This window comes from Cornus florida, unplaced genomic scaffold (assembly GCF_030987335.1).
Source record: "Cornus florida cultivar Cherokee Brave unplaced genomic scaffold, ASM3098733v1 CherokeeBrave_3.0.0_Hap2_Chr09, whole genome shotgun sequence".
NCBI lineage: Eukaryota > Viridiplantae > Streptophyta > Magnoliopsida > Cornales > Cornaceae > Cornus > Cornus florida.
Genome location: NW_026775579.1, coordinates 66,781,682 through 66,805,238, shown reverse-complemented (window position 1 = coordinate 66,805,238; position 23,557 = coordinate 66,781,682). Strand labels below are relative to the sequence as shown.

Below are 23,557 nucleotides of genomic sequence, written 5' to 3'. Positions count from 1 at the left end.
TATAAGGAAATTTGCAATTATAAGGAATTTATTTTTTATACGAGACTTCCAAGTTCTAAACCTTTGGATATGAATATGAATATGAATATGAATATGAATATGAAGATAAAAATAAAAAATATATTTTTATGTAACAATAAACTAACCCTTTTCACCGTAGAAATGCTGAAAAACAATCCGAGTGTGAACACATAAAAAATAGTCAAAAGCTTGCGGACAACCTAAGTCATGACGGATCCATTGCTACGGACACCTGGCAGTACCCAATTGATAGATGTCTATTACAAAAGACACGCGTAAGGACCTTAATGGCTAAAATTCATTGATACACGGAATATGACGTCACCAACAAAATAAAGTGACCGGGTAAGTTGATAATCCAAGAATTAAACTAACAAGTGAGAGGTTAGACAGAGAAAGTAGTGATTAACAAAAGTTAAACCAGGGGCCCCAAACCCCTATATAATGCAACCCAACCCACCTGCCTCCAGATATAGGTGAGGCTGTGAGAAAAACACACACAAGCACACACAAAAAGACACAGAGTGATTATTTGCGAGTGAGAGATCCGAGAGTCCATACACACTGATTTCTTCTTGATTTGCTCTTTTTCCCCCCTCTGTGACATCCCGCTTCTTCTGTATCCCTTTCTGTAAATCATCTGTCTTTCAAAGTTTACTGATTTTTTGGGTTTGTATTTTTGGGTGATTTTTTTAAATGAACAACAAAAAACAAACTTAGAAACGATTTCAAATTTTCAAGAGAGCCAGGTGTTTTCAGAACAGAGATCCAGTTTTTTAAATTTTTGTATATTCACTTCTTTTAATTAATCATTTTTTGTTAGTTGTTTTCATTTTGTATTTGTTTTTCAAATCAGAGGGTATTTTTTGTTGTCCCTCAAGTGTAGTGTTTTTTTTTCTCAGATCTAGAACTCAAGAGTTAGGTTTCTTTATTTCAAAAACCTCTTTTGATTTAGAAATTAAAGTAAAATAGTTGTTTTAGATTAAAATTTTATTTTCTGGGTTTTATTTGTTTTTATTTGAATATCTCACCTGTTCTTTAATTTTGGTAAGAAACAGGTCTGTTTGATATTTGTTTTATTGTTTTGATTGAAAAAAGAATGTTGGCTACAATGGATATGTGGAGTAATAGCACAGCATCTTTTCAGTCAGACCCTTTTATGGGTGGTGAGCTCATGGAAGCACTAGAGCCTTTTATGAAAAGTGCTTCCCCAACTTCAACACCTTCTTCCTCTTTAACAACCAACCAAACACTGTCTTACCCTTCTTCTAGCCCTTCTGCTGCTTCTACCTCCAATTCTTTTCCCTACAATTCTTGCTTTTTTTCTACCCAGCCCATGGAATACCCAGATGATTGCTCCACGTCCACAACCCATATGTTTTACCAAGGGTTGTCGACCCATGACCCATTGGGTCTCGAGCAACCGGGCTCTATTGGGCTGAACCACGTAACCCCATCTCAGATCCAGCAGATCCAACACCAGATCCGTGTCCAACCCCAACAAAATCCGACCCAGGCTCCTTTCTGGCCTCAAGATCATCAACATCAGCAGAGTTCGACCCTGAATTTCCTCAGCCCGAAGCCCGTCCCCATGAAGCAAGTGGGTTGTCCACCGAAGCCCACCAAGCTCTACAGAGGGGTGAGGCAGAGGCACTGGGGGAAGTGGGTCGCGGAGATCCGTTTACCCAAGAACCGAACCCGGCTCTGGCTCGGCACCTTCGACACCGCGGAGGAGGCGGCGCTGGCCTACGACAAGGCCGCCTACAAGCTGAGGGGCGACGGCGCGAGGCTCAATTTCCAGAATCTCCGCCACAATGGGTCCCACATCGGCGGCGATTTCGGCGAGTACAAGCCTCTACACTCCTACGTTGACGCCAAGCTCCAAGCCATTTGTAAGAGCTTGGCTGAGGGTAAGAGTATTGATGCTAAGAAGAAGCCCAAATCGCGGTCCTCGGCAAAGGCGGCGGCGGCGACGGAGCCGGACACGGTGGCTACAGCAGTGGCGGCGGAGGATGACGGGAAAGTGGAGACAGGATCACCGGCTACCGTGAGTGACGGGTCGGGTGGATCTTCTCCCTTATCGGATCTGACGTTTTCGGGTTTTGCAGAAGAGGATCCAGCATGGGAGGGGTCTTCGGAGAATTTCATGTTGCAAAAGTACCCCTCTTATGAGATTGATTGGTCTTCCATATAATCTAGTGTAGGTTTATATGTGTTGTAGTAGTTATATATATTAGTGTCTAATTGGTGTCTGCAATGGAATTTTTGACAATTGCAGAGCTACTACTATGTTTAGAGTAATTTGATGTATGTATGTAATCAGAGTAGTCGTCCGACATGGTCAGCTGGTTTTTTCTTTGCTAGACCAGGGGATGTAGATTTAATGATGTAATTTATTTATGTTAATGTTACCTATATTCTATTCGTATTACTATTTACCATTTGCTTTGTGATTTTGCTTAATTTTGGGTTTTGGTTATAATGCACTTTTTAAAAAAGAAAAAAGAAAAAAAGAATTGTTAATTTGATGTGGGGTCCTGTATGTTAAAAATGTTGGTGGTCCAGATTTTGGGGATAATGAAAATCGGGGATTCTGAACGGTTTAGAATCTCTTACCACTTGTATTGCGCAATGTATCTGGACATTTTTTGGTTTTTAAAGTTGAATTGTCGGTGCTTTGGATTAGATTGAAATACAATTCGGTAACTAGGATGTTCAGATTTTGACCCTCAAAAGGTGTAAAAATATTTGTATTTGGATTTAAATGACTTCTTATTTGATTGGAGGGGAGATAAATTTATATAGAAAGATTTTTTTATAATTTTAACGGGGCAATAGATATAAAAGGGATTTTTTTTTAAATAATTTTAAAGGGGGCAATAGGTATAAATGTAAAAAAATATATATATATAAATTTAAAGATATAAAATATAATAATAAAAAAATTCAGTGGGATACCTCAACATATTTGAAATTTGAGTAGTTTCTTTTATTATCTGGTTGACATTAATAATATATGATTGGACTTGAAGTAAACATTCATGCTCATCCTTTTGAACGCATGAGGCATTCATGTTGAACATCGATTATCGATACTCAATTATATGACGAGTTCGTAACTAAAAATTAAGTTATATTATTTTGGAGTGTCACTTTTACTATACTTTCTTAATGCTTGAGCAAAAGTTTTTAATATTTCCAACACTAAGTTTTTATTCTAATTATAATGTAGAGTAGTCATGTAATATAAATGCATTTTAAAGTGCTAATCTTTTCTTTTAAAAAAATTGACATTGTATTTATGAATTACATAAATGTAATATAATAATTATTTAATTAAAATAAAAAAAATTATAATGACAAATTAATTAAATAACTCTATATATAAGATGTAAATACCATTACAATAGTGGCAGAACTAATGCAACTATTACTATAAAAATTTAAAATGAATTAGTTCTATAATATTCTTGCTCAATAGATGTATCATTATGGTTATCATCATGCCTACCTTACTCAATTAATGTATATATATAACATTTTATATTTGTGTATAGTTGTGTTTACATATACCTGCATCATGTCAAATGGTAAGATCCCTTTGTCACCTCATAATAAAATGACAACTTCTTTAAAGATGTGTTATTAGGTGCTCTATTTATTTATTTTCATTGAGACCAAACTTAACAGTTTAATATTTATTTTTAACTAAGAAAAATAATATGTAGTTCATCGGTTATCATTATACTGTCAATTATCACTATGATGTTAATTTTACTTACATAAATGCAATTAAAGTACAATTAGTTAATTTCAATTTCAGTAAACTTTCACATAATTGTAATCTTCAGTTTAGATTACTATTTATGTATATTAACATATTAGGTGCTCTATTTATTTATTTATTTATTTTCATTGAGGCCAAACTTAAACTTGTACAGTTTAATATTCATTTTTAATTAAGAAAAATAATATGTAGTTCAACAGTTATAGTTATAATATCAACTATCGTGATAATGTTAATTTTATTTATATAAATGTAACTAAATGAGTACGTTTGAACGATCCCTTAAGTACAATTAGATACGTTTAATTTCAATAAACTTTCACATAATTGTAATCTAAATTTGGATAGAGTTAATCAAACTATGAATATATATATTTAGAAATCGGACATGTTTAGAGTATAATTCAAACATTTGATAACTAAGGATACAATTTTATTGGACTCTTTTCCGTGATTGACCCGACACATCCATGTGAACACCCTAAATCCGCCTTTTCAGGGTCAAGTCAATGATCTTTCCACATGGGGTTCTGTACTTGTCCACATGGGCACAACCCTTTACCCACTATCATGTGGGTATATTTACGCACACTATGTTGAAGAGTCCGCCTTTTGTATGAATGCACAATGCAGGAGTACAACAATTTTTTATTTAATTTTTTTTTTTTAATATATATATATAATTGATGATCGAGCACATTCAGTGTGGTGATCTTATAGGCGGGTGTTCGTCGGCAAGTGTGGGGCATTGACATGCTATCATGCTGACAAGCTACGGGTATACAATCACACATTGCCTACTAGATATGAAAAAGGAAAGTATTATATATATGTAGATTGATAACTCCAAATAATATGAGACTTTTTATGATAAAACATAGGGGCAAATTAAACTATGTGGGTTTGGACTTAAAATGAACAATATCATGGGATGAAATGAGCCAGTACAAATAATTTTAGTGTCCGTCCCAATCAAAAGTGTAGCTAATGAGAACGTTATCCCCTGTGGACGAGGGTGGGCCATTACGAATAGAACAGGAGGGTGGGAGACATTTTCGTTGTATTTTTGGTCATTAAGAGAGCTTTTTGGTTAAAAAAAAAAAAAAATCAAAAAAATCCACATGTAACACATTTTAGATATTGGTGCATGTGGGAAAGTTGTGGGGTGAATTGAGGGAAAAGGTTCAAAAATACACAAATGAAAAATTAGCAGATGAAACTAAGATTGCCTCTAAAGATGGGTTGCCAAAAATACCCAAAAAATGTGAAACTTGTGATAAACGTACAAGCAATTGATTACCTCACTTGAAGCAATTATTGTTGGGTCCACAGAGTTTTATTTCCTGTAATTTGTTTTGGTCTAGAGCTATATCCAGTTTGGAAGTTAACTGTAAATTAATTAAATTGCCTTGTATGCAACTATATAGATGTGTCTCTATAGGTCTAAAGTTTGTAGAAAATATTCGGCATCCAATACATCTACATAGTTTGAGAATTATTAAGTGGTCTAGTACAATTGGTATTCGAGTCTCCTATCCTCCCTCCCTCCCTCTAGTTTGTCAAAAAAAAAATTAAATAAATAAATAATGAGTTGACTTTGTATTTTCTGCATAAAATTGAGATTCTAATGCTAATGTGAAGCATGTTAAGAAGAGATTAAAAAATGAGCAAATGAAATAAGAACATAAATTATATTTTAGCGGAACAAACATTTTTCTTTGAACAATTTGTCCAACACACTAACTATATCACGTTGTGGATGTGATAAGAAAAAAAAGGAGTACAGTCATATCAATGAGGATCTAACCAGAATGCACATTACATTGTAGAATTCCCCCAATAATTTCTGATGTTGTCTTCTGTGTTATGGTCCTATGTATTATGTTGTTTGTTTGTATGCTTCTGTGGAACATGTGTTTGTTAAATGATACGTGCATGGACGGTACCTGCTCGCAGGGACGGAGCCAGAAAATTTTTTTAGGTGGGGCACAGTAAACCATATCATATATTTATACGTACATATATATAAGTCAATATTTATAAGTATATATATGTAGAAAGAGATAATGATATTTTTGGAATGAAATTAATTTATAGATATAGAATATAAAGATTTAGGAAACAATTTAGGATAAAATAATATGAAACATATATAGAATTTTAGGGAGAATGAGAAAATTCAGAGGGGGGGTCCATATTTTTATTAAAAATATATATATATTATTATAAAATATATATATAGAATATAAGAGAGGGAGAAAATCTAAGGGGGGCACGTGTCCCTCTTGGTCCTTAGTTGGCTCCGTCCCTGCCTACTCGTGAGTTGTGTGTGTGTTGGGGGCGGGGTGGGGTGGGGTGGAATCCGATTCTTTCTTGTGTTGTTTAAATCGCTTCCACAACAAATATATTACATGGTAATTACAAGAATAACATATATATATATATATATATATATATATATATATATATTTTGGATATCTGTCATACTACAATGTGTAGTAATGTGTTACACGAACAATTTAAATCATCATAGAACCAAGGCACGTGATTCCCTAAACAATCGTGTTCGGGAGTTAGGTAGCAATGCATTCACCCATTCATAACCACCTCCACCGCTACTGACTTCCACTGCCTTCCACCACCACTATCACCACCACCTTCCACCTCTGTCACCTCTATTGCCATCTTCCACCACCATCACCTCCACTACCTTTCATCACTGCCACCTTTTACCACTCCCGCCATTATCACTGCCTTCTGCCACTACTGCCATCGCCTTCCAACACTACCACCGCTAACCACCGTTGCCATTTCTTTTTAAAAAATTATAAAAGAATGTTAGTTTGTCAATTTAAATTATTTATCACTAATAAGGGTATTTTAGATAATTTAATTTAAAATTCATTATTTTTTAAACATTAGTCCATTATTGCAGATTTCATATTTGTAACTAAACAACAGAATGAGAATAATCATTCTATTCTATTTTTATTCTCATTTCATTACCACTCGCAGTGCGGTCCATTTCACAACATCAAAACCTTCAGCAATTTGAGAATTTAAAACTTTAATATTTAAATTTGTATCTTTGTGTAAGTTGACCTAAGCCTGTCAAATTAGGCCATATGTCAAACTACATACCTTCATATATGCCAGGTGTTTCTCGAGAAATGGTGTCGCTTTAATTCCAACTTGTTATATTAATTCCAATGTGATCAAGCAAAAGATAGCACTAGTTCAAATCTTGTGTTCATTTTGAAACTTTTTCCAAATCAAAAGAAAATCAAGCACAATTTTTTTTTTCCTGGGGTAAAATCAAGCACTTTTCCTTTCCCACTTGGATCATATTTTGAACAAATATATACCTATCATATCAAAAAATATATGTATCACTGTCAAATCTCCTCGGACAAGGACTTTTAGGCGAAACCACCTTACCTTTCTTTGTTCTTGATCTTTCTTGTCAAACATGTTAGGCACCAGTTCACACGGAAATGGCCAAAAGAAAGATAGAGACCCTGGGAAAAAAACGTTTGGGGTATTCTGATGGAGGAAGAAAACACTTTAACGTGTTTGTTTAATTCCCTTTCCACACAATTCCTTCTAAAGCATCCAATCAGGAGTAAAAAGACGCATAAATAGGAATTCTAAAGATTTAAAAGTTTCCACTGAGTTGAAAAAACATACTAGGTACTCAAGTGGGAGGTATAGAGATCTTTCTGTCAATTTCAGAGAAAGAATAATATATCTTTAAGCAATGGATTCTGCTCCACGCATTAGCTTCACAATTAAGGGTCTGCTTGATTCAATTTTCGGAAAACGGAAAATCAGAATACTGTACAAAAATGAGAATTGTTTTCAGAAAACTCAATTAAAAATTATTTGTTTTCTGAAGTGACAAATCAAGCAGATGCTAAATTTCAGACTTTGGGTTCGAATCGATTCGAAATTGATATCAAAATATCTAAATAAAATAGAAAGGGAGTTTTCAAATGATTCTGGAGATCAAGATAGTGCAGCTTGGCAATGTCTGTCTCCCAACTTGTTTACGTATGCAATGACAACACATTCATCTTCCCCACCAAACAAAACAGTCGACAAACATATCAAATTGAAACAAAAGAACATTGATCAAGTAGTCTAAAGTAGTTGGACAAACACACATCTTTCACAAAAATCATAAGTTTTCTAGGTGAGGGAGACGGAGGATTCAAAGGAAAAGAAAACTAAAATTTGGAGTGTGATGAACAAATCCTCCCTACACTATATAAAAATATATTGTATAAAACTTTCCAATAGAACCAAAAGCAAAATCAAAAGAATCATGAAACCCAATGCCATTTAACAGTGTTTGACAATCAATTTAATGAATTGCTAACATTGGCAATCTGTTTCCTGTATATATATATATATAAATCAATAACAAAATTATAGAGCACAATCACTAAAAGCAAGGAAACATTAAGGAAAATCAAACAGATCCTGTATATAAATAAATCAATAACAAAAATATAAAGCACAATCACTAAAAGCAAGGAAACATTTAAGGAAAGTCATACAGAATATAACATGATCCACTTAACCATCTCCAAGAATAGTGCAAATGCTACATATCAATAGCTGCTACTCATGTTAGTGCATATGTTCTACAAATAGATATAGATGTGAAATGATGTGGGAATGGCCTGAAAATCTCGAGAAAATACGATATATAGGTACTTTTAGGCAGTATGAGGCCTCATCTATTTGGTTCTAGGTATAGGTGCCATTCATACCAAAGATATGAACCTAAATTCTTTTAACTCATTTTCTAATAGTACTTCGTAGAAATACCTAAATAACGAAGTACTAAAAAATGCAGAATTAACTTGCATATTTAGAAACTCCGCAGTGGTAACCACAAAATTTACTGGTGTTGCCGACAGTTCTCTCTAAGAAATTTCCAGGGGTTTTCAGACGAAAAATGGGAAGGCCCTTTATATATTCTAAATATATATCCACATCAATATAGCAAATACAGATGACTGACAAATATTTGTAAATAAGGTAACTTAAAAGTATTAAAATGAACTATAAAATTAATCTAATTCATCGATGAAACAGAACATGACAAAAATTTAGAGGCCGTTCAAAGGCGGCTGTCAACCCTGCAGGGAGAGTCCATTCCACAGTTTCCTTCTCTGGAATTGGTTCTGTCCAGTAAATCATTTTTCTGGCAAGCCAACCAAAATACAGCAGCAGCGTATGTTGAATTGGTTAAATATTAACTAAATTTACCAATTTCCATCTTCTTCTTAATTGCCCTTTGACCATGGTATATGAACGAATCTAATATCCCCGACACAGTGAAAACACCTGAAATTGCCAGAATAAAATTTTCTTACACCAATGCAAACACTAGAAGGAACTCAGTTATCTATGGTAGAGAAAATCAGTGATGAGGTTTTTGAACTTTCAACAAATCCATATACGTCAAAGGAGAAGACAAAATTATATTCAAAGATTTCAATAAACCACAAATACGGTATGCTTATATTTAAAATGTACAAGTTCACTTATTTAATCAAGTTCACTGATATAATCAGGCTTCGAAGAAAGGGAATGTGGCATTCAGGCAATGCTAGTATGCCATGGCATCCCACATGCTAAGCAATGTGCCATTCACCCCTGAAGATACACATGCACAGGACATACCATGAAGAACAAAAAACAAACCAAAAATGTCCTCCCGTAAGTCACAAAGATCAGGAGCAAGAAAGCGGCAAAATAAAAAATTTAGACAGAGGGGGAGTCCCTTCAGAGCACTTCAACGCTTGTATGCTATTATTTACATAGCTAGATATAGTATATGCATGTTTAAAACAATTTCAATATTTGTATATATGCTGCTAAAGGCAATTACTTGGTGAAATAATATAATATAATCTCATAAATTATTTCTTCTATGTTAGGAGATACATAATATTAGCAATAAGTTAAAATACAAAAAATTATACTATATATATTAAAGGAATGCAAGTAAAAAATCTATACATTTTTGTTTAGATTCTTAAAGAGATGTTAAGAATTTTATAAACAAAAGATTTACTTCAAGGAATTCAAAAAAGAGTAAGCATCTTAACTAGAGAAAAAAAGACCACCAAAAGTTGTAGCCTCGTGGTACTTCCTCACCTTGCAAAGTAAAAAGTCGAGGGTTTAAGTCCCCATAGGGACCAAATGGTTGTATGAGTTTCAACTATTATATATACACACACTAAACACTTTCAGACTATTACATTCTTTTACGAACTAGTTTGGATATCTATTATAATTACCGACAACACGGCAAGGATTATTATCCTTGCTTAATGTTATAATCATTTTTAATTCAGCACCTTTCTGGCAGTTTTTATTTTGTACTAGGTACATTTTGTTTCATTGTTATATATAATAAATGTTACACATGGTTGTCTATCATTCAAGGAATGAGAAACTGTTATAAATTCAAAGAATTGAATTCACAAATTGTGCAACTTGAGTCCTCCCCCACCATTTTTTCCTTCCTTTCTGGTGGTGGTGAACTGCAAGCAGAGATCATTTGATTTAATGATTATGAGAAGTATGACAAAACTTGTTCTCAAAGGGAAAGATGGCCTAAATCTCTTTATTATAATCAACAAATGGAATACAAAGGGACTAGGAAATTTGTAGAAATAATAAAACAATATAAGACTGATCACAAAAGGCACAACCAGATTGTTTTCTATTTTTCATTTTATTGGAGAGAGAGAGAGAGAGGTCTTACCTCCAATTATAGCACAAACATTAGTAAGGAAGTGTAAGAATGAAACATGTTCCTCTGAGAAAGTCACCTGGGGAAAAAAGAAATGGTATAAAATAAGTATGATTATGCATTCCCAAGTTATGAAATAGCTATTTGTCAAAGATACAAAGAAAAATTATCAGCTTTAACCAATTGAATTTATAAGCATTTCTCATCATTAAATGAAGTAGCAAAAGAGAAACAAAAATCCTTTAAGAAACAATTTGTTGAAATGCATCAGATAGGAAAACATAACCAGTCAGACCAACATCAACAAAATTTTAAAGACTCGCAAGTTTAATAAGATATGGAACTTATGAGAAAAAATGACAAGGAACCCACCTTGATTGGTGAAAGGTCGTAAAAGAAGAAAACTCCAGGGAGGGACTGAAGGCGACCCACTTCTCCACTCCTAAAATGTTCAGTTACAGAAAACTGCACAGAACAAACGCTCGTGCATCTCATGTCATGTTTAAGAAAAATTAAGACAGGCCAAAGTGTGACAACTATGACGTTATGACGTGATAACCGAACCTGATTTGACTGGATAGTGTGTCCATTAACATCTGTGTATACAGTAGGTACCACCTGCAGAATACATAGTGAATTTTGTAAACATCAACAAGATCAGAGATTAAGGGTAAATCTTTAGTTCCATTCTCATTTCAGAACTGCAATTAGATAATGCATTGGTTTACAGGAAATGTTGCAGATAGTCTCATGCTCATGGGTCAAGCCATTCCCTTCCACCTAGCTACACAAAAGCATTTAAAATGTGCTTCATGCTTTTGTCATTCAAACCACTGGACCCTAAAACCTCCCACAAAAACTAATACATATACACACCTCTTCAAGCTGTACAAAAGATATACATTATCTTAGAGATAATATGATGCCTATGATTGCATTAGCAGATAAGAACATGCATAGGGAAAGTAAGAGAAAATTACTACAGGCATTCATCAAGAGTACCAACCTTGAGAAAATATTGATACATCCCACTTGGTGGTAGCTGTGTCCACTGCACACTGCAAATTGAAGCAATAAGAAATAAGATGTAAAAATATATATTTATATATGTACATATATAATCGCAAACAACTGAGGAGAAAGCTTAGCACTGAATGATTTGAGTCAAAATAGAAAAGAAAATACCCATCAAGGGGATTAACAACACCAGGGAAATAGTCTCCGAAAGTTAATCTATTGATCGAGTGACTCATCTGTATCACATAAATATTAGTTACTTAAAGGGCCTCTTCAAGACATCAGGAAAAGAAAAGGGAAATTAAAGAGATGGTCAAGAGTTTCATTTGTTAGAAAATCATACTATAATGCTACTACTGAATATTTTATGTCCACAGCCAGAAGAGAAGGCAGCAAAATCATATCTTACATTGAAACTATCCTTCTGAAATGCTAGTATGTCGTGCACATGAACATTTGATTGTTGAAAACTTTTCCCGGGCGCAAAATGAAAATTTCCAGCCACCTTATTAACTTCTAAAAACCCATATAAATTACATCCTTCACCTTCTTCTTCTTTAATCTTTTGTAGAAAACCTTCTCTTTTGCACTGAATGAACATGCCAAATCAATAAAAAAGTTGATAACATAATAAATACAAATCATGATGAAACGTTGCAAATATATGACCAACAAAAGCAAGAGATAAATCATACTCAGTCCATTTTATATAAGAACGAATAGCAGAAACATCATCTTCAAAACTGGTACAGCCAAGAATTAGCAAACCAAAACATAAAGTTCAATATAATAACAACAAAATTCATCAAAGTAGTCTATGCTTTAAGTCCAAAGCCAATTAGATGGCGATAGGTAATAAATAAAGAGGGCAAAGTTGTCATCGCATTGAGTGAAGCTCACGTTACACATGCAGATGTTCACATGCATTATATTACGTTTGTTTGATCATAAAAATAAATAAATAAAATAAATTTCTTTTTAACTTAAAACTTATCCCTTTTGGGTGTAGCTTAGCCTTTGCAGGGAACACCATGCATTACGCCTTTTCCTTAAGGAGAGGGGGTAAAAAAAACTGATAGCATAGAAATCATAAATTGGTGAGCTTTGATTTATAGTTCTTGCATATATATATATGTTACACAGAGAGAGAGAGAGAATATAACCAACGGGCCAGTAGCCTATCGGTATCAGGCCCTTACTTCCCAAAGGGAGGTCAGGGGTTCAAGCCTCAGTGTAGGCATGTGTGTCTGAGTACCAACTAAGAAAAAAATAATAATAAAAGAAATAACATACAATAAAAAAATTCTTAAATTTTGAAATCAAATTTTAAGATCCTGGTCCACGTAGACTTCCAATTTTAATGTTATATGACCAGGCATTCACCACTATTTGTTGCTCGTGTGCTTATAGCACATTTAAGCAGACAATAAGACCAACCTCAATTACTTAAACTGTATTTTTATTGTTCATATACGTTGGTGCAAGTATATTCCATAGAGTCATATGTCATCTTCCCTAAATATGACCAACTTGAGAAATAGAAGAACACACAATCCCTCCAGTTAGGAAAACATAAAGACAATAAGCTCAGCTCATCGTGCAGTAACTTATTATGGTTCATCGTACAAAATACAAATCTACTCTTAGGCAGTGCAAATTAGACACTGTTTGGTTTATGAGTCATCTGTTGGCAAATTCCAACCCAAACTTGTGTTGGGAGAATACCATGATAGGAGTGATTTAAGCCTTGATCTATGGGATTGATTTTAGAAATCCTCCATCAATGTATTTTCCTTATTTATCACTTGTATTCTTTCACCTATAAATAGAGGTGGTCATTGTAAAAAAAAACTGAGAGAGAATATAACTTTGGCCTTTGTGTGCCATGGATGTAGGCCATAGTGGTAGAACCACGTATACCCTTGTGTTGTTTCATTCTTAATTTCTCCTTTCAATCTTATTTTTTTATAAACAACTTGGATTGTAATAAGTTGTTCAGGGTCTTGTTTAATGAAGGTTAAGTATTCTTTTTATTTGCAAAAGGAGTCTAGATTTACAGAATGTGTAACACTAGTAAAACAGGAACATTTAAAAAAACAATAAAAACGACGACAAAACATTAGCTGACCTGGTCAATCAAATCCGGATTTGACACTGCCCAACCTTCTCTTAGGCAGTGCAAATTAGACACTGTTAGGTTTATGAATCATGTGTTGGCAAATTCCTACTCAAACTTTTGTTGGGAGAATACCATGATATGAGTGATTTAAGCCTTGATAGAATATTGATAGGAGTGATTTATGGGATTGATTTTAGAAATCCTCCATCAATGTATTTTCCATATTTATCACTTGTATTCTTTCACTTGTAAATAAAGGTGGTCATTGTAAACAAAACTAATAGAGTATAACTTTGGGCTTTGTGTGCGATGGATGTAGGCCATAGTGGCCGAACCACATATATCCTTGTGTTGTTTCATTCTTAATTTCTCTTTTCAATCTTTTATTTTTTTATGAACAACTTGGATTGTAACAAGTTGTTCAGGGTCTTGTTTAATGAAGGTTTAAGTATTCTTTTTATTTGCAAAACGGGTCTAAATTAACATAATGTGTTAACACTAGTCAAACAGGGACATTAAAAAAAAAAATAGAAACAATAAAACATTAGCTGACCTGGTCAAGCAAATCTGGATTTGACACTGCCCAACCTTTCTTTCGATATGCTTCACGAACTTCCTCACATGTGTTACAACAATCATCATCTGACTGCAAAATACAAGGAAAGGGAGGAATTCGTAAGCAAAAGTAGAATGATACCTCATTCCCTGAATAAGTTGAATCAGCAAAGCAGAATAATATAATGGATACTGCAAGAAGAGGAATAAGAAAAAATAAACTTGATCACAGATGCTTACTAATTAAATTAACAAGAATTGCACATACAGAAACAAAATAAACAAGGAGTGTTATCAACCTATCATAACATGGAGGAAAATTGAAGTTATTAAGTGCAGCAAGAGTAAATTCTTTTTATAACTTTTTTCGATCTTTAACAATAAGTGACCTCTAATGGTTATAGATCAACATGCCAACCACTCAAATGAAGAAGAAGAAGCTGAAGAATAAACAAGGAAATAGAATTGATCCTCAAGTTCCCAGGAATGTGGATCTTTAGGTATGTGAAATCAGAATGGGAACCTGGTACATCAAATAGTCTAAATGCGGTAGGCATTTTCAAATGCAAGAGTACCTTTTTCAGTCAGTGATGAATAATCATGCATACTATGGTTACAAGTGCACAAATAATATATTTATTTCCAAAATTTTGTTATACAGGATACAATTATGCAAGGTATCCCAAACATGGTAAGTAACTGAACTCATTGGCTCCGCATCCACTGAAAGTCCACAACTTTCGTCCTCATCAGCAATTGGTACTCCCTTCGTACAGAATCTCAATTCCTTCTTAATGTCGAAAATAAGTTAAGAAATAGAAAAGTGTCCTATGGTATATGGATTGTTAAATTTAATGTTCTAACATGATAATATACCATGTTCTGTAACATTCATTCTGAAACAGAAATCACTTGGGTATTAGCGTCTTCTGGTAATTGCAATCGCTCCTATTTTATCAATTTCCAGTAGATTATGAAGCCGCCAATGAAATCAGATAGATCAGGAGTGCTGCGTCTGAAAATAATGACTATTTTATCCCTTTTATTTTTATTTTTTTTTTGCATATCTGAGTCTGAAAATAATGATATGTAAAAATACTCTAAATTCGGATAACATCTCAGGCAAAATTTCTTGTCTAAAATCAAAAAAATTATGACATCAGACAGCACTAGTAATTACAATTCTGGTTCTTATTTTGATGTCTACTTATATATATTGTACATTTTAAAGATGAGTTATGAAGGATGTGTAGGATGCAAAAAATTAACAAATGGAAGGTTAATAAGTTCTTATGCGCATGGTGCTAGGTAAGGAACTAGGGATAGTTATAACCCTTCATTATGTTAATCCTTTTGAACAAAAGTTCCTTCTCTCATAAGCTTAGGCTTTCTTATTAGTTTATTAAGTTGCCAAAAGTACCCTTTTTGGCTTAGAAATAGAATAATCATTTAAAATTATAAAAGAAAACAGTGAGGAGCGCCTGACCGATAGGACGAGGCGCAACCGAGGCATGCGCCTAGTAAAGATCAGTCAGCCTGGGATGACAACAAGCGCTAGACCTGTGCCTCAAGCCTAGAAGATGGGCAGCCTTTAACAACACTGCCCATTAATTTCCTTGCAACAATACAATAAAGAAGATGATTATTTCCTTCCACTGTTACACAGACAATACTGATTAACAAATTTCCACTCTACAATACTGATTAACAATATGGTGGTTGGTGAAACATTTATTCCACATTATTGTCCGCGCAAAGCCACTTCAAAAGGTGGACAACAACTGCAATTCCCAGTAGAATCTATGTCCAGCATATGCTACACAGTAGACACTCCATAGCATCGACACAACCCAAGGATTTTTTTTTTATTGTTCAAGTTCCGCATAACAAGATTCAAGCCAAAACACAGTAGGCGAAAGTAGAGCACAATGACCTTGATAATAAATACACACTAGATTTATATTTTCTTTTCGTGAAATGAACTCTCAAAAAAAAAAAAAACCAACGGGCCAGTGGCCTAGCGGTATCAGTCTCTTACTTCCCAAAGGGAGGTCAGGGGTTCAAGTCTCAGAAGAGACAAGTATGTGTGAGAACCAACTAGTAAAAAAAAAAAAATTTGAACTCTCAAAAACCCATTACAGCACTAAAGCAGCAACAGGTCACTGAATCTTTAAGTTATTCAGCAACGGGTCACTGAATCTGTAAGTTATTCAAAAGTAAACAAGTGTCCTTCAGAAATTAATCGACACAAGAACCAGCAGAAGCCATCCAGCTCAACAAATAAAAAGATTTGGCCCCATGTTACATGTCAACTTTCTCTTTTATATATCTGACAATGCATCAAACTAGAATGTTTAAGAGAAGCATACCGCTTCTGCACCATAACAAGAACCACAGTATGTCTCATTGTGTTCAAGCCTCCCACCATGCCTTTGTAAAGGCTGATCAATCTGTCAGTTATAAGACATAATCAGTAAGATGAAAGATTCATAAATATCAAAGGTGACATATGGTTTTCAGGTCAAATTGTAGACGATGCATTTTTGCACATTAACTGCAATAATAGAGTGTATAAGCAAGATAAAACTGACCATAGCTGCAGCTCTGGTGGCCAAGAAGGGAGAAATTTAATAATTCAACATCACATTAGAACTAATCTAAAGCAGTCCAGCGAATAAACAATGCCACAGCAAAACAAGACCAAAAAGTTCTTTTTTAACATACTGTTGGACCAAAAGACATCCACTTTTCTGCCATCAGCACTTTTTTCATGTTCATGGAACTACAGAAATAGAGAGTGCTAATGTGGTCATATCTTATGTTGAGTGATAAGACTTCTTATATGCCAAAGCCATTGCAGCACATTGGTGCAATGCGTGCAATGCATATAGGAAGAGACGGATTCCTCCAACCCCCCACCCCCCCCCCACAAAACAATAAATAAAATAAAATAAAAACACACACACAAGCAGAGGACTCAAATCAGTATAGATATGTTAACAAATGTTGAACTTCAAGATCCATTTTATTACTAACCTTGGGAGAACCGATGGTATCCTGCCTTGCTTCTATTACATTACCATGAGCATCAATTCGTTTTTTGATAATGTCATGTTTCTGCAAGCAGAAATAGAATTAAATGTCACTCAACTTAATGGAGGTACAAGATCCAGATGTATTACGGTTGCCATTGGTACACATATTCCACCAGTCTTCTATGGGTACCTTATTAAATTCACCTTATTCTTGCCATTTACATTATTCTTCCTAGTTTGTTTGCTAGGTGAGTGGAACAGTAAAAATGCCTGGTGAGTATTGGAGTCATATATTCAAATATATTAAGCCAAGACTCAATGCAGTAAACCCAATTTGTCACATATTGGGAGCAAGATTATATGACAAGAAAGGTCACCAATGACAACTTCAATAATGAAAAAACTATATTATAGCATATAGTTTTTTGAAAGAGGGAAGATCTGCATGGCAAGATTAGAGCGAATTGGAAGACAACTAAGTTATAACTATATGCACACACACACACACACATATATATTATAAAAATAACTACATGCACATATATAGGAGAGGGAGATGATGACGTGTACAAAATGAGATTAGCAGCATTATCGTTGGCAATATAATGTCCTTGCAAATACATACAACATCAAGATGTTGCTCTCCGCTGATATCCATGGCATCCAGACTGAGTATGGAACAAGGAAGGGCAGGAAAAGTTACATCAAACTGCACTTCAAATACAACAGAAGAAATGCATCAATTAGCTAAATGAACAATTCATATAAATTGTTTAGATACTTCTCACAGAAGAAATCATCGTAAATACAACATGTACAACACCTTGATGATGAGATTACAGCAGCATAAAACCTAGGATTTACATATATAAATGTTGTTGAACGCCAACCAAAAGACGTGTGAATTGTTTCAAAAAATTAAAATATTCAAAATTCAAAATCATGAGCTCCTAAAAGGTATTTAAAATTCCAAAACCACAATTCTAAAATGGTTGCTGTAGTCTTTTTTTATTATTATTATTTTGCAAAGCTGACATCTAAAGAGAGGGTAAAAACTCATATCAAGATCTATTGATCAGTCAATAGACATTAGAAGAGCAAAGCGGTGACCTATAATCAAGAAAGTAATATTAAAATTTTCTACAAATAAGAGAACAATGTTACATTGATGCGAAGGGTTTCTCCTCTTGAAGTATCTACTACTAGCTTTGTCTCAGTTACAGCATGGAGATACAATCCTGAAAAAATATATATATATATGTAAGATCATGGATAGGAACAAATCAACAATTAAGTAAAAGCAACATTCACTTAATTAACTTTTTAAAAAAAAAAAAAAAAAATTCACTTAATTAAGTTAAAACAGTTTGAATAATTATTATTGGATAAATTAAATTAATAGTTCTATTAATTAATAAATTTGGTGCCTTTCAAGATAATTTTATTATTATTTGAACATTAATTTATTATTATTAGATAGTCGACTGTATATGTGATTTATCAAACTGCAGGAAAAAAGTCCACAAAATCTTCACAAACTTCTACCAATTACACAGCAATGAAATCCAGAACAAGATAGAATTGCTTTAAAATTAAGTTCTTTCAACCTCCACGCCTCCAACCACCATAAAGGATTATTTTTCACGTAAATATTATTCAACAATTCATTTAAGATGAAATCATGGCAAACCAAATAGATTTCCGCTATGATAAAGGGACTGTTTTATCATCTTCAACATGAACTAAAATCAGCACCACGAGCCTCTACATGTAATAGAATGGAAGGTTTCCTACTTTTGAGATAGATGGAAATCTAAAACTTTACTACATTCCATTAATTTAAATTCTAATGTAGTATTTTTTTTTTTTTTTTTTGATAAGTAAAAAATTCTAATTTAGTATTGTCCTTAAAATATAATGTATTTAATTGTAAAGGACGTGTCTACATACCACACCCAACTTTTGGATACATTTCAAGTTAAATCCCCTCAGAGACCTTCAGAAACAAATTTCTCGTCTAAAGGATCAAGGCTGGAAAGGAAGCTTCCCGTCTTTTGGTGGGAGAGAGGCCTTGCTGAAAGCGGTCCTCATGGTGGTGCCTGCATATGCCATGGCCTGTTTTATATTTCCCAAGAAGCTTTGTTATTTTCTCCAAAAGATTGTGTTGAATTTTTGGTGGGCTAGTTGGGGAGATCAGACTAAAAACTCATTGGGTGGCTTGAGACAAGCTGATGTGATCTAAAAAGGACAAGGGCTGGGCTTTCGTATTTGGAGGCATTCAATGGGGTATTCATGGAGGTCCCACATGGAAACACACACACAACATCCACACCCATTACACATACCCGAATCCATTTGATATTGGATTATAACAAATAGTAGGAAATAGATTGTCTGCATCCTCTTCATTGTTAATCACAATAATCAACATTTCAAATTTCTAAGTCCTTTTCAAGTAATTGACCCTTAAAAAATTAAGAAACTCAAAACTCCCGAAACGATATCGCTCTTCTTTTTTTTTTCCGCCAAGGACCGCAACGATGTTGTTCCATCACGGCATAAGCTAGGATTTCCCTTATGGGGATCATAATGATCATCATGTGTCACGTGGTCTACGACTCTACGTACTTATGATTTTACGATTTATTTTATTTTCTATTATTACTGATTTTTTTTCTTCAAGATTTAATTATTGGTAGTAGAGTTTGATGAGGGTCCAAACATTCTTAATTGTCATTAAATTCAAACTCAGGAAAACTCATCAAAGCACTCATAAACCAGAACCCCTTCAACCTTACTGTTCCACCATCCATCCAAAACCACCACCATAGCAACCACAACCCCTAAAACCCTCAACCCACTATGTTCTCAAAAACCAATCAGTCCAAAACCATTCAACAAACTCAAACCAACCAAAACCCCTGACACAACCTATACCATCAACTTTCACCACACTGCTTTGAAACTCTTTTTATACTAACTTTGGAGGCTTTCACTTCAGAATGGAGTCTAATATCTTTCACATTCATCGGGGTTCGTAGTTTTCATGGTTTGGCTATTTTTGGTAGGTGTTTCATCGAGGATTCAATTCCATTATACCACCTATCACGGATTGTATGGAAAAAGAGGAGTTCAAAAAGACTGAAACTGCAGCATGAGCCTTTAAGGAGATTGAACAAAAAATGGCCGAGGCACTTGTTTTACAAGATCCTATCTTGACTAGAGTCTTCGAGGTTGCTTGTGATGGTATGGAGTTGGAATTGGTGGTGTCCTAAGTCAAGAGGATCATCCCATTGCATCTTTCAGTGAAAATCTTAATGAAGCTAAACATAAATACTCTACTTACGAGAAAGAGTTTTACTTTGTCGTACAGGTACTCCGTCATTAACAATATTATTTGTTACTTCAAGAATTTGTTTCGTACTCCAATCACCAAGCCTTGAGGTACCTTCCGGCTCAAAGAAAATTGAGTGTCAGCCATACAAAATGGGTTGTTATTCTGCAAGAGTGGACTTTTGTGCTCAATCATCATGCTAGTATTGATAATAAGACAGCGAATGCTCTCAATCAAATTGTAGTCGTTCTTCAATTTATGAGTGAGTACTACAAGATTTGAGAGGAGGATGAAGGCTAGGTATTTCACTTGTCCTGATTCTGGTGAAATCTTCAACTTGTTCAGGATGATAACCGTCGAGAATATATTGACTTTGTTATCCATTACCATTATCTATTTTGTGAGTCTAGGCTAGGCATTCCTCGCATATTTGTTAGAGATGTTTTAGTCTAGGAATTACATGTAGGTTGACTTACTTATCAAAAAAAATGTAGGCTGAAGCTGAATTGCTGGTCCCTTTGGTAGATATATAAACAGTTATACTAGTAGAGGATAGATTTTAACCATGATGATTAAACTAGGCCTGGTGTTGCCCAATCCAAAGCTAGCATGGGCTACCAGCTTGTAAGAAAGTGATCAAGATATCCACAATTGTTGGAGGTGTCTATGTAGTAGGAAAATAAAAATAAAGATAATAATAATAATAATAATTTTCTTTTTAAAAGTTATCCAAAGCTAAGCAAGTTTTTTCTTTTTATTATTATTTAAAAAAAAGGGAGGTGTCTATGTAGCAGGAAATTGTGTACTGTCGTATATAACTAAATTAGACACAAACAAGATATGATGAAAGGGGTTTAATAGGGGAGGGCATGTCTCCTGCCTAAAATCCTCTCTTTATACTGGTCTACCAAGAAGACCAATTTGTGTTGCTACTTGAACCATCTTGAAAGTTCACACCACTATAACTATATGTTCTTCAGTAAAATCACTAATGTGCACTGCTGCAAGTACGAAAAGTTCCCATATATTAAACCTAAATTTCGCATGTAACCACAAACAACTTCCAAAACACCAAAGACAACAAAAGGCTTCAACAAAAAAGGCAAACTTCCGAACACATTCAGAAACCAAGTTCCTTGAATGTAATGAAACCCTTGCCCTATGTTTCACAGCCCAAAATGTTTTTCCATAATTAAACTTCCATCGAAATTTTTCTTACAAAATTGTCACCTCAGTCCAACTACAGTGTTCACCACTTAGATGATACTAGTTTTCAGTAGACAAAATAAAGAAAACCTTTGCACATCATACTTTCCACCTCCTATCCAGCTGACTAAGAGTCCAAGACTAAATCTCATCATCATCATCCTTTCCTTAATCCCATGTGAATGGGGTCGGTCACATGAATTCTCTTTTTTCACACTATTCTATTACATGCCATCTCTCCTCTAATATTATACTTTTTAAAATCATTTCTAATGATTTCATCCCATTTTAATTTCAGGAGCCCTATCTGCCACTACCCTCTAAGCAAATTAACCTCCCTATTCTCACCAGTGCATCTATAGGTCTTCTATGTATGTGTCCATACCACTTAAGTCTATTCTTTCTAATCTTATCACTAATAGGTGTCACACTTGATTTCTCTTTCACATATTGGTTTGTAACCCTATCTCTTCTAGTCTGTCACTCCTATCATCCATCTTAACGCCCTCATTTCCCTCACATGAAATCGTTGTTCAAGCCTCTTTTTTAAAGCCCAACACTCTGCGCCGTGTAAAATAGTAGGCCTAATGATTGTTTTATAAAATCTTCCTTCAGTTTATATGGCATTCGTTTATCACACAAAATGCCACTAGTTTGCCTCCATTTTGTCTAATTTGCACCAATTCAACTAGTTATATCACCATCTGTCTCACCATCCTTCTGACCCTTAAATTAACCTCGGCCTGAACATTACTCTCAAACGGCATAATCACTCAAACTAATGAACCCAAAAAAAATTCCCTAAGCATGCTTCTACTGACATCGCATACCAAGACAAATCACAAAATTGTCACGAAACTGAATTAAACATACAGATAACGAATAATAGCAATTCTCAAATACGAAAACAAAAAAGGTAAAAATCAAATAATCGAAGTCAAACAGATCAAAGGTGCATATAAAAATATATTAATTCAGATCCAATAGAACATCAGAACAGAAAATCAACCAGCCCTAATATACGCATATATATGTATATATTTGTAGAGAGAGAAAGTGGGTGGGTAAGAGACATACTGAGCTCAGTGATGAAAAGCAGGAGCATGAAGATGGAGGAGGTGAGGGTGATGAGTCCGCCGGAGAGCGTTCTGCTGTAGAAATCCTCATTGATCTTAGGGTAAGCGTCCAAATTCCGAAGCTTGTTGATGAAATTGTCCATTTTGCCTCCCTCCGATAGCTAAGATTGTTGGTCTCCTTCAATCTAAGCGAAGAAAGCAGCAGTGTAGGCTTAAACTCGCGTTGATAATGGTTGACCTATCTGATTATTTTGACGAGTTCTGAATATATATTTGTGTATATATATATATAGGCATGCACATCCCAGCCAGGTCTTTACTTCTTCTCTGCAATCTGATTCCGAAGAATCCAAATACGATAATGAGGAGAAGACAGATTCGCCGGAGGAGATCTACTGATTGTTATGCATACGTTTATATCTGTTCATTTGGACTTCCTTTTATGCCCTCGTATTTACATTTATTTTTTAAATACCACTTGCATAATTATGAATTAATTATTATAAATGTAGGATGAAGAGATCATTTGGGATTCTCTACTGTTAGAAAGTAAATTTTAAAAATTTCGGTGAAATGTGTTTGGTGACAAAATGCGCGTTTACTTGAAGCTACAAATTATAACTTAAAAAACTGTA

General features: G+C 34.4%; 2 protein-coding genes across 2 annotated transcripts; one reads left to right on the top strand and one right to left on the bottom strand.

Annotated features, from left to right (window-relative positions):
- The first annotated feature begins 484 nt into the window (after positions 1–484).
- Positions 485–2,484, top strand: LOC132274195 (ethylene-responsive transcription factor RAP2-4). The gene has a single exon (XM_059775405.1). It carries the CDS (start codon positions 1,121–1,123, stop codon positions 2,213–2,215), a length of 1,095 nt encoding a protein of 364 aa, XP_059631388.1. The 5' UTR covers positions 485–1,120; the 3' UTR covers positions 2,216–2,484.
- A 6,273-nt stretch (positions 2,485–8,757) lies between these two features.
- Positions 8,758–23,337, bottom strand: LOC132274194 (uncharacterized). The gene is made up of 13 exons (XM_059775404.1): positions 22,924–23,337; positions 18,471–18,544; positions 17,932–18,015; positions 17,308–17,388; positions 16,641–16,721; positions 14,270–14,362; positions 12,007–12,186; positions 11,766–11,833; positions 11,587–11,638; positions 11,145–11,198; positions 10,953–11,045; positions 10,593–10,659; positions 8,758–9,163 (listed from the first exon to the last, which is right to left on the bottom strand). Exons 1-13 carry the CDS (start codon positions 23,063–23,065, stop codon positions 9,072–9,074), a joined length of 1,161 nt encoding a protein of 386 aa, XP_059631387.1. The 5' UTR covers positions 23,066–23,337; the 3' UTR covers positions 8,758–9,071.
- Between the last annotated feature and the right edge of the window lie 220 nt (positions 23,338–23,557).

Bases quoted from the DNA above. Each gene is read 5' to 3' on its own strand.
- LOC132274195 (XM_059775405.1), top strand. From the start codon at position 1,121: ATGTTGGCTACAATGGATATGTGGAGTAATAGCACAGCATCTTTTCAG.
- LOC132274194 (XM_059775404.1), bottom strand. From the start codon at position 23,065: ATGGACAATTTCATCAACAAGCTTCGGAATTTGGACGCTTACCCTAAG. The intron at 17,389-17,931 runs GTATGTATTTGC...TTCTGCTTGCAG, and splicing joins GAGAGCAACATCTTGATGTT to AAACATGACATTATCAAAAA. The intron at 11,639-11,765 runs GTATTTTCTTTT...TTCAATTTGCAG, and splicing joins GTTGTTAATCCCCTTGATGG to TGTGCAGTGGACACAGCTAC.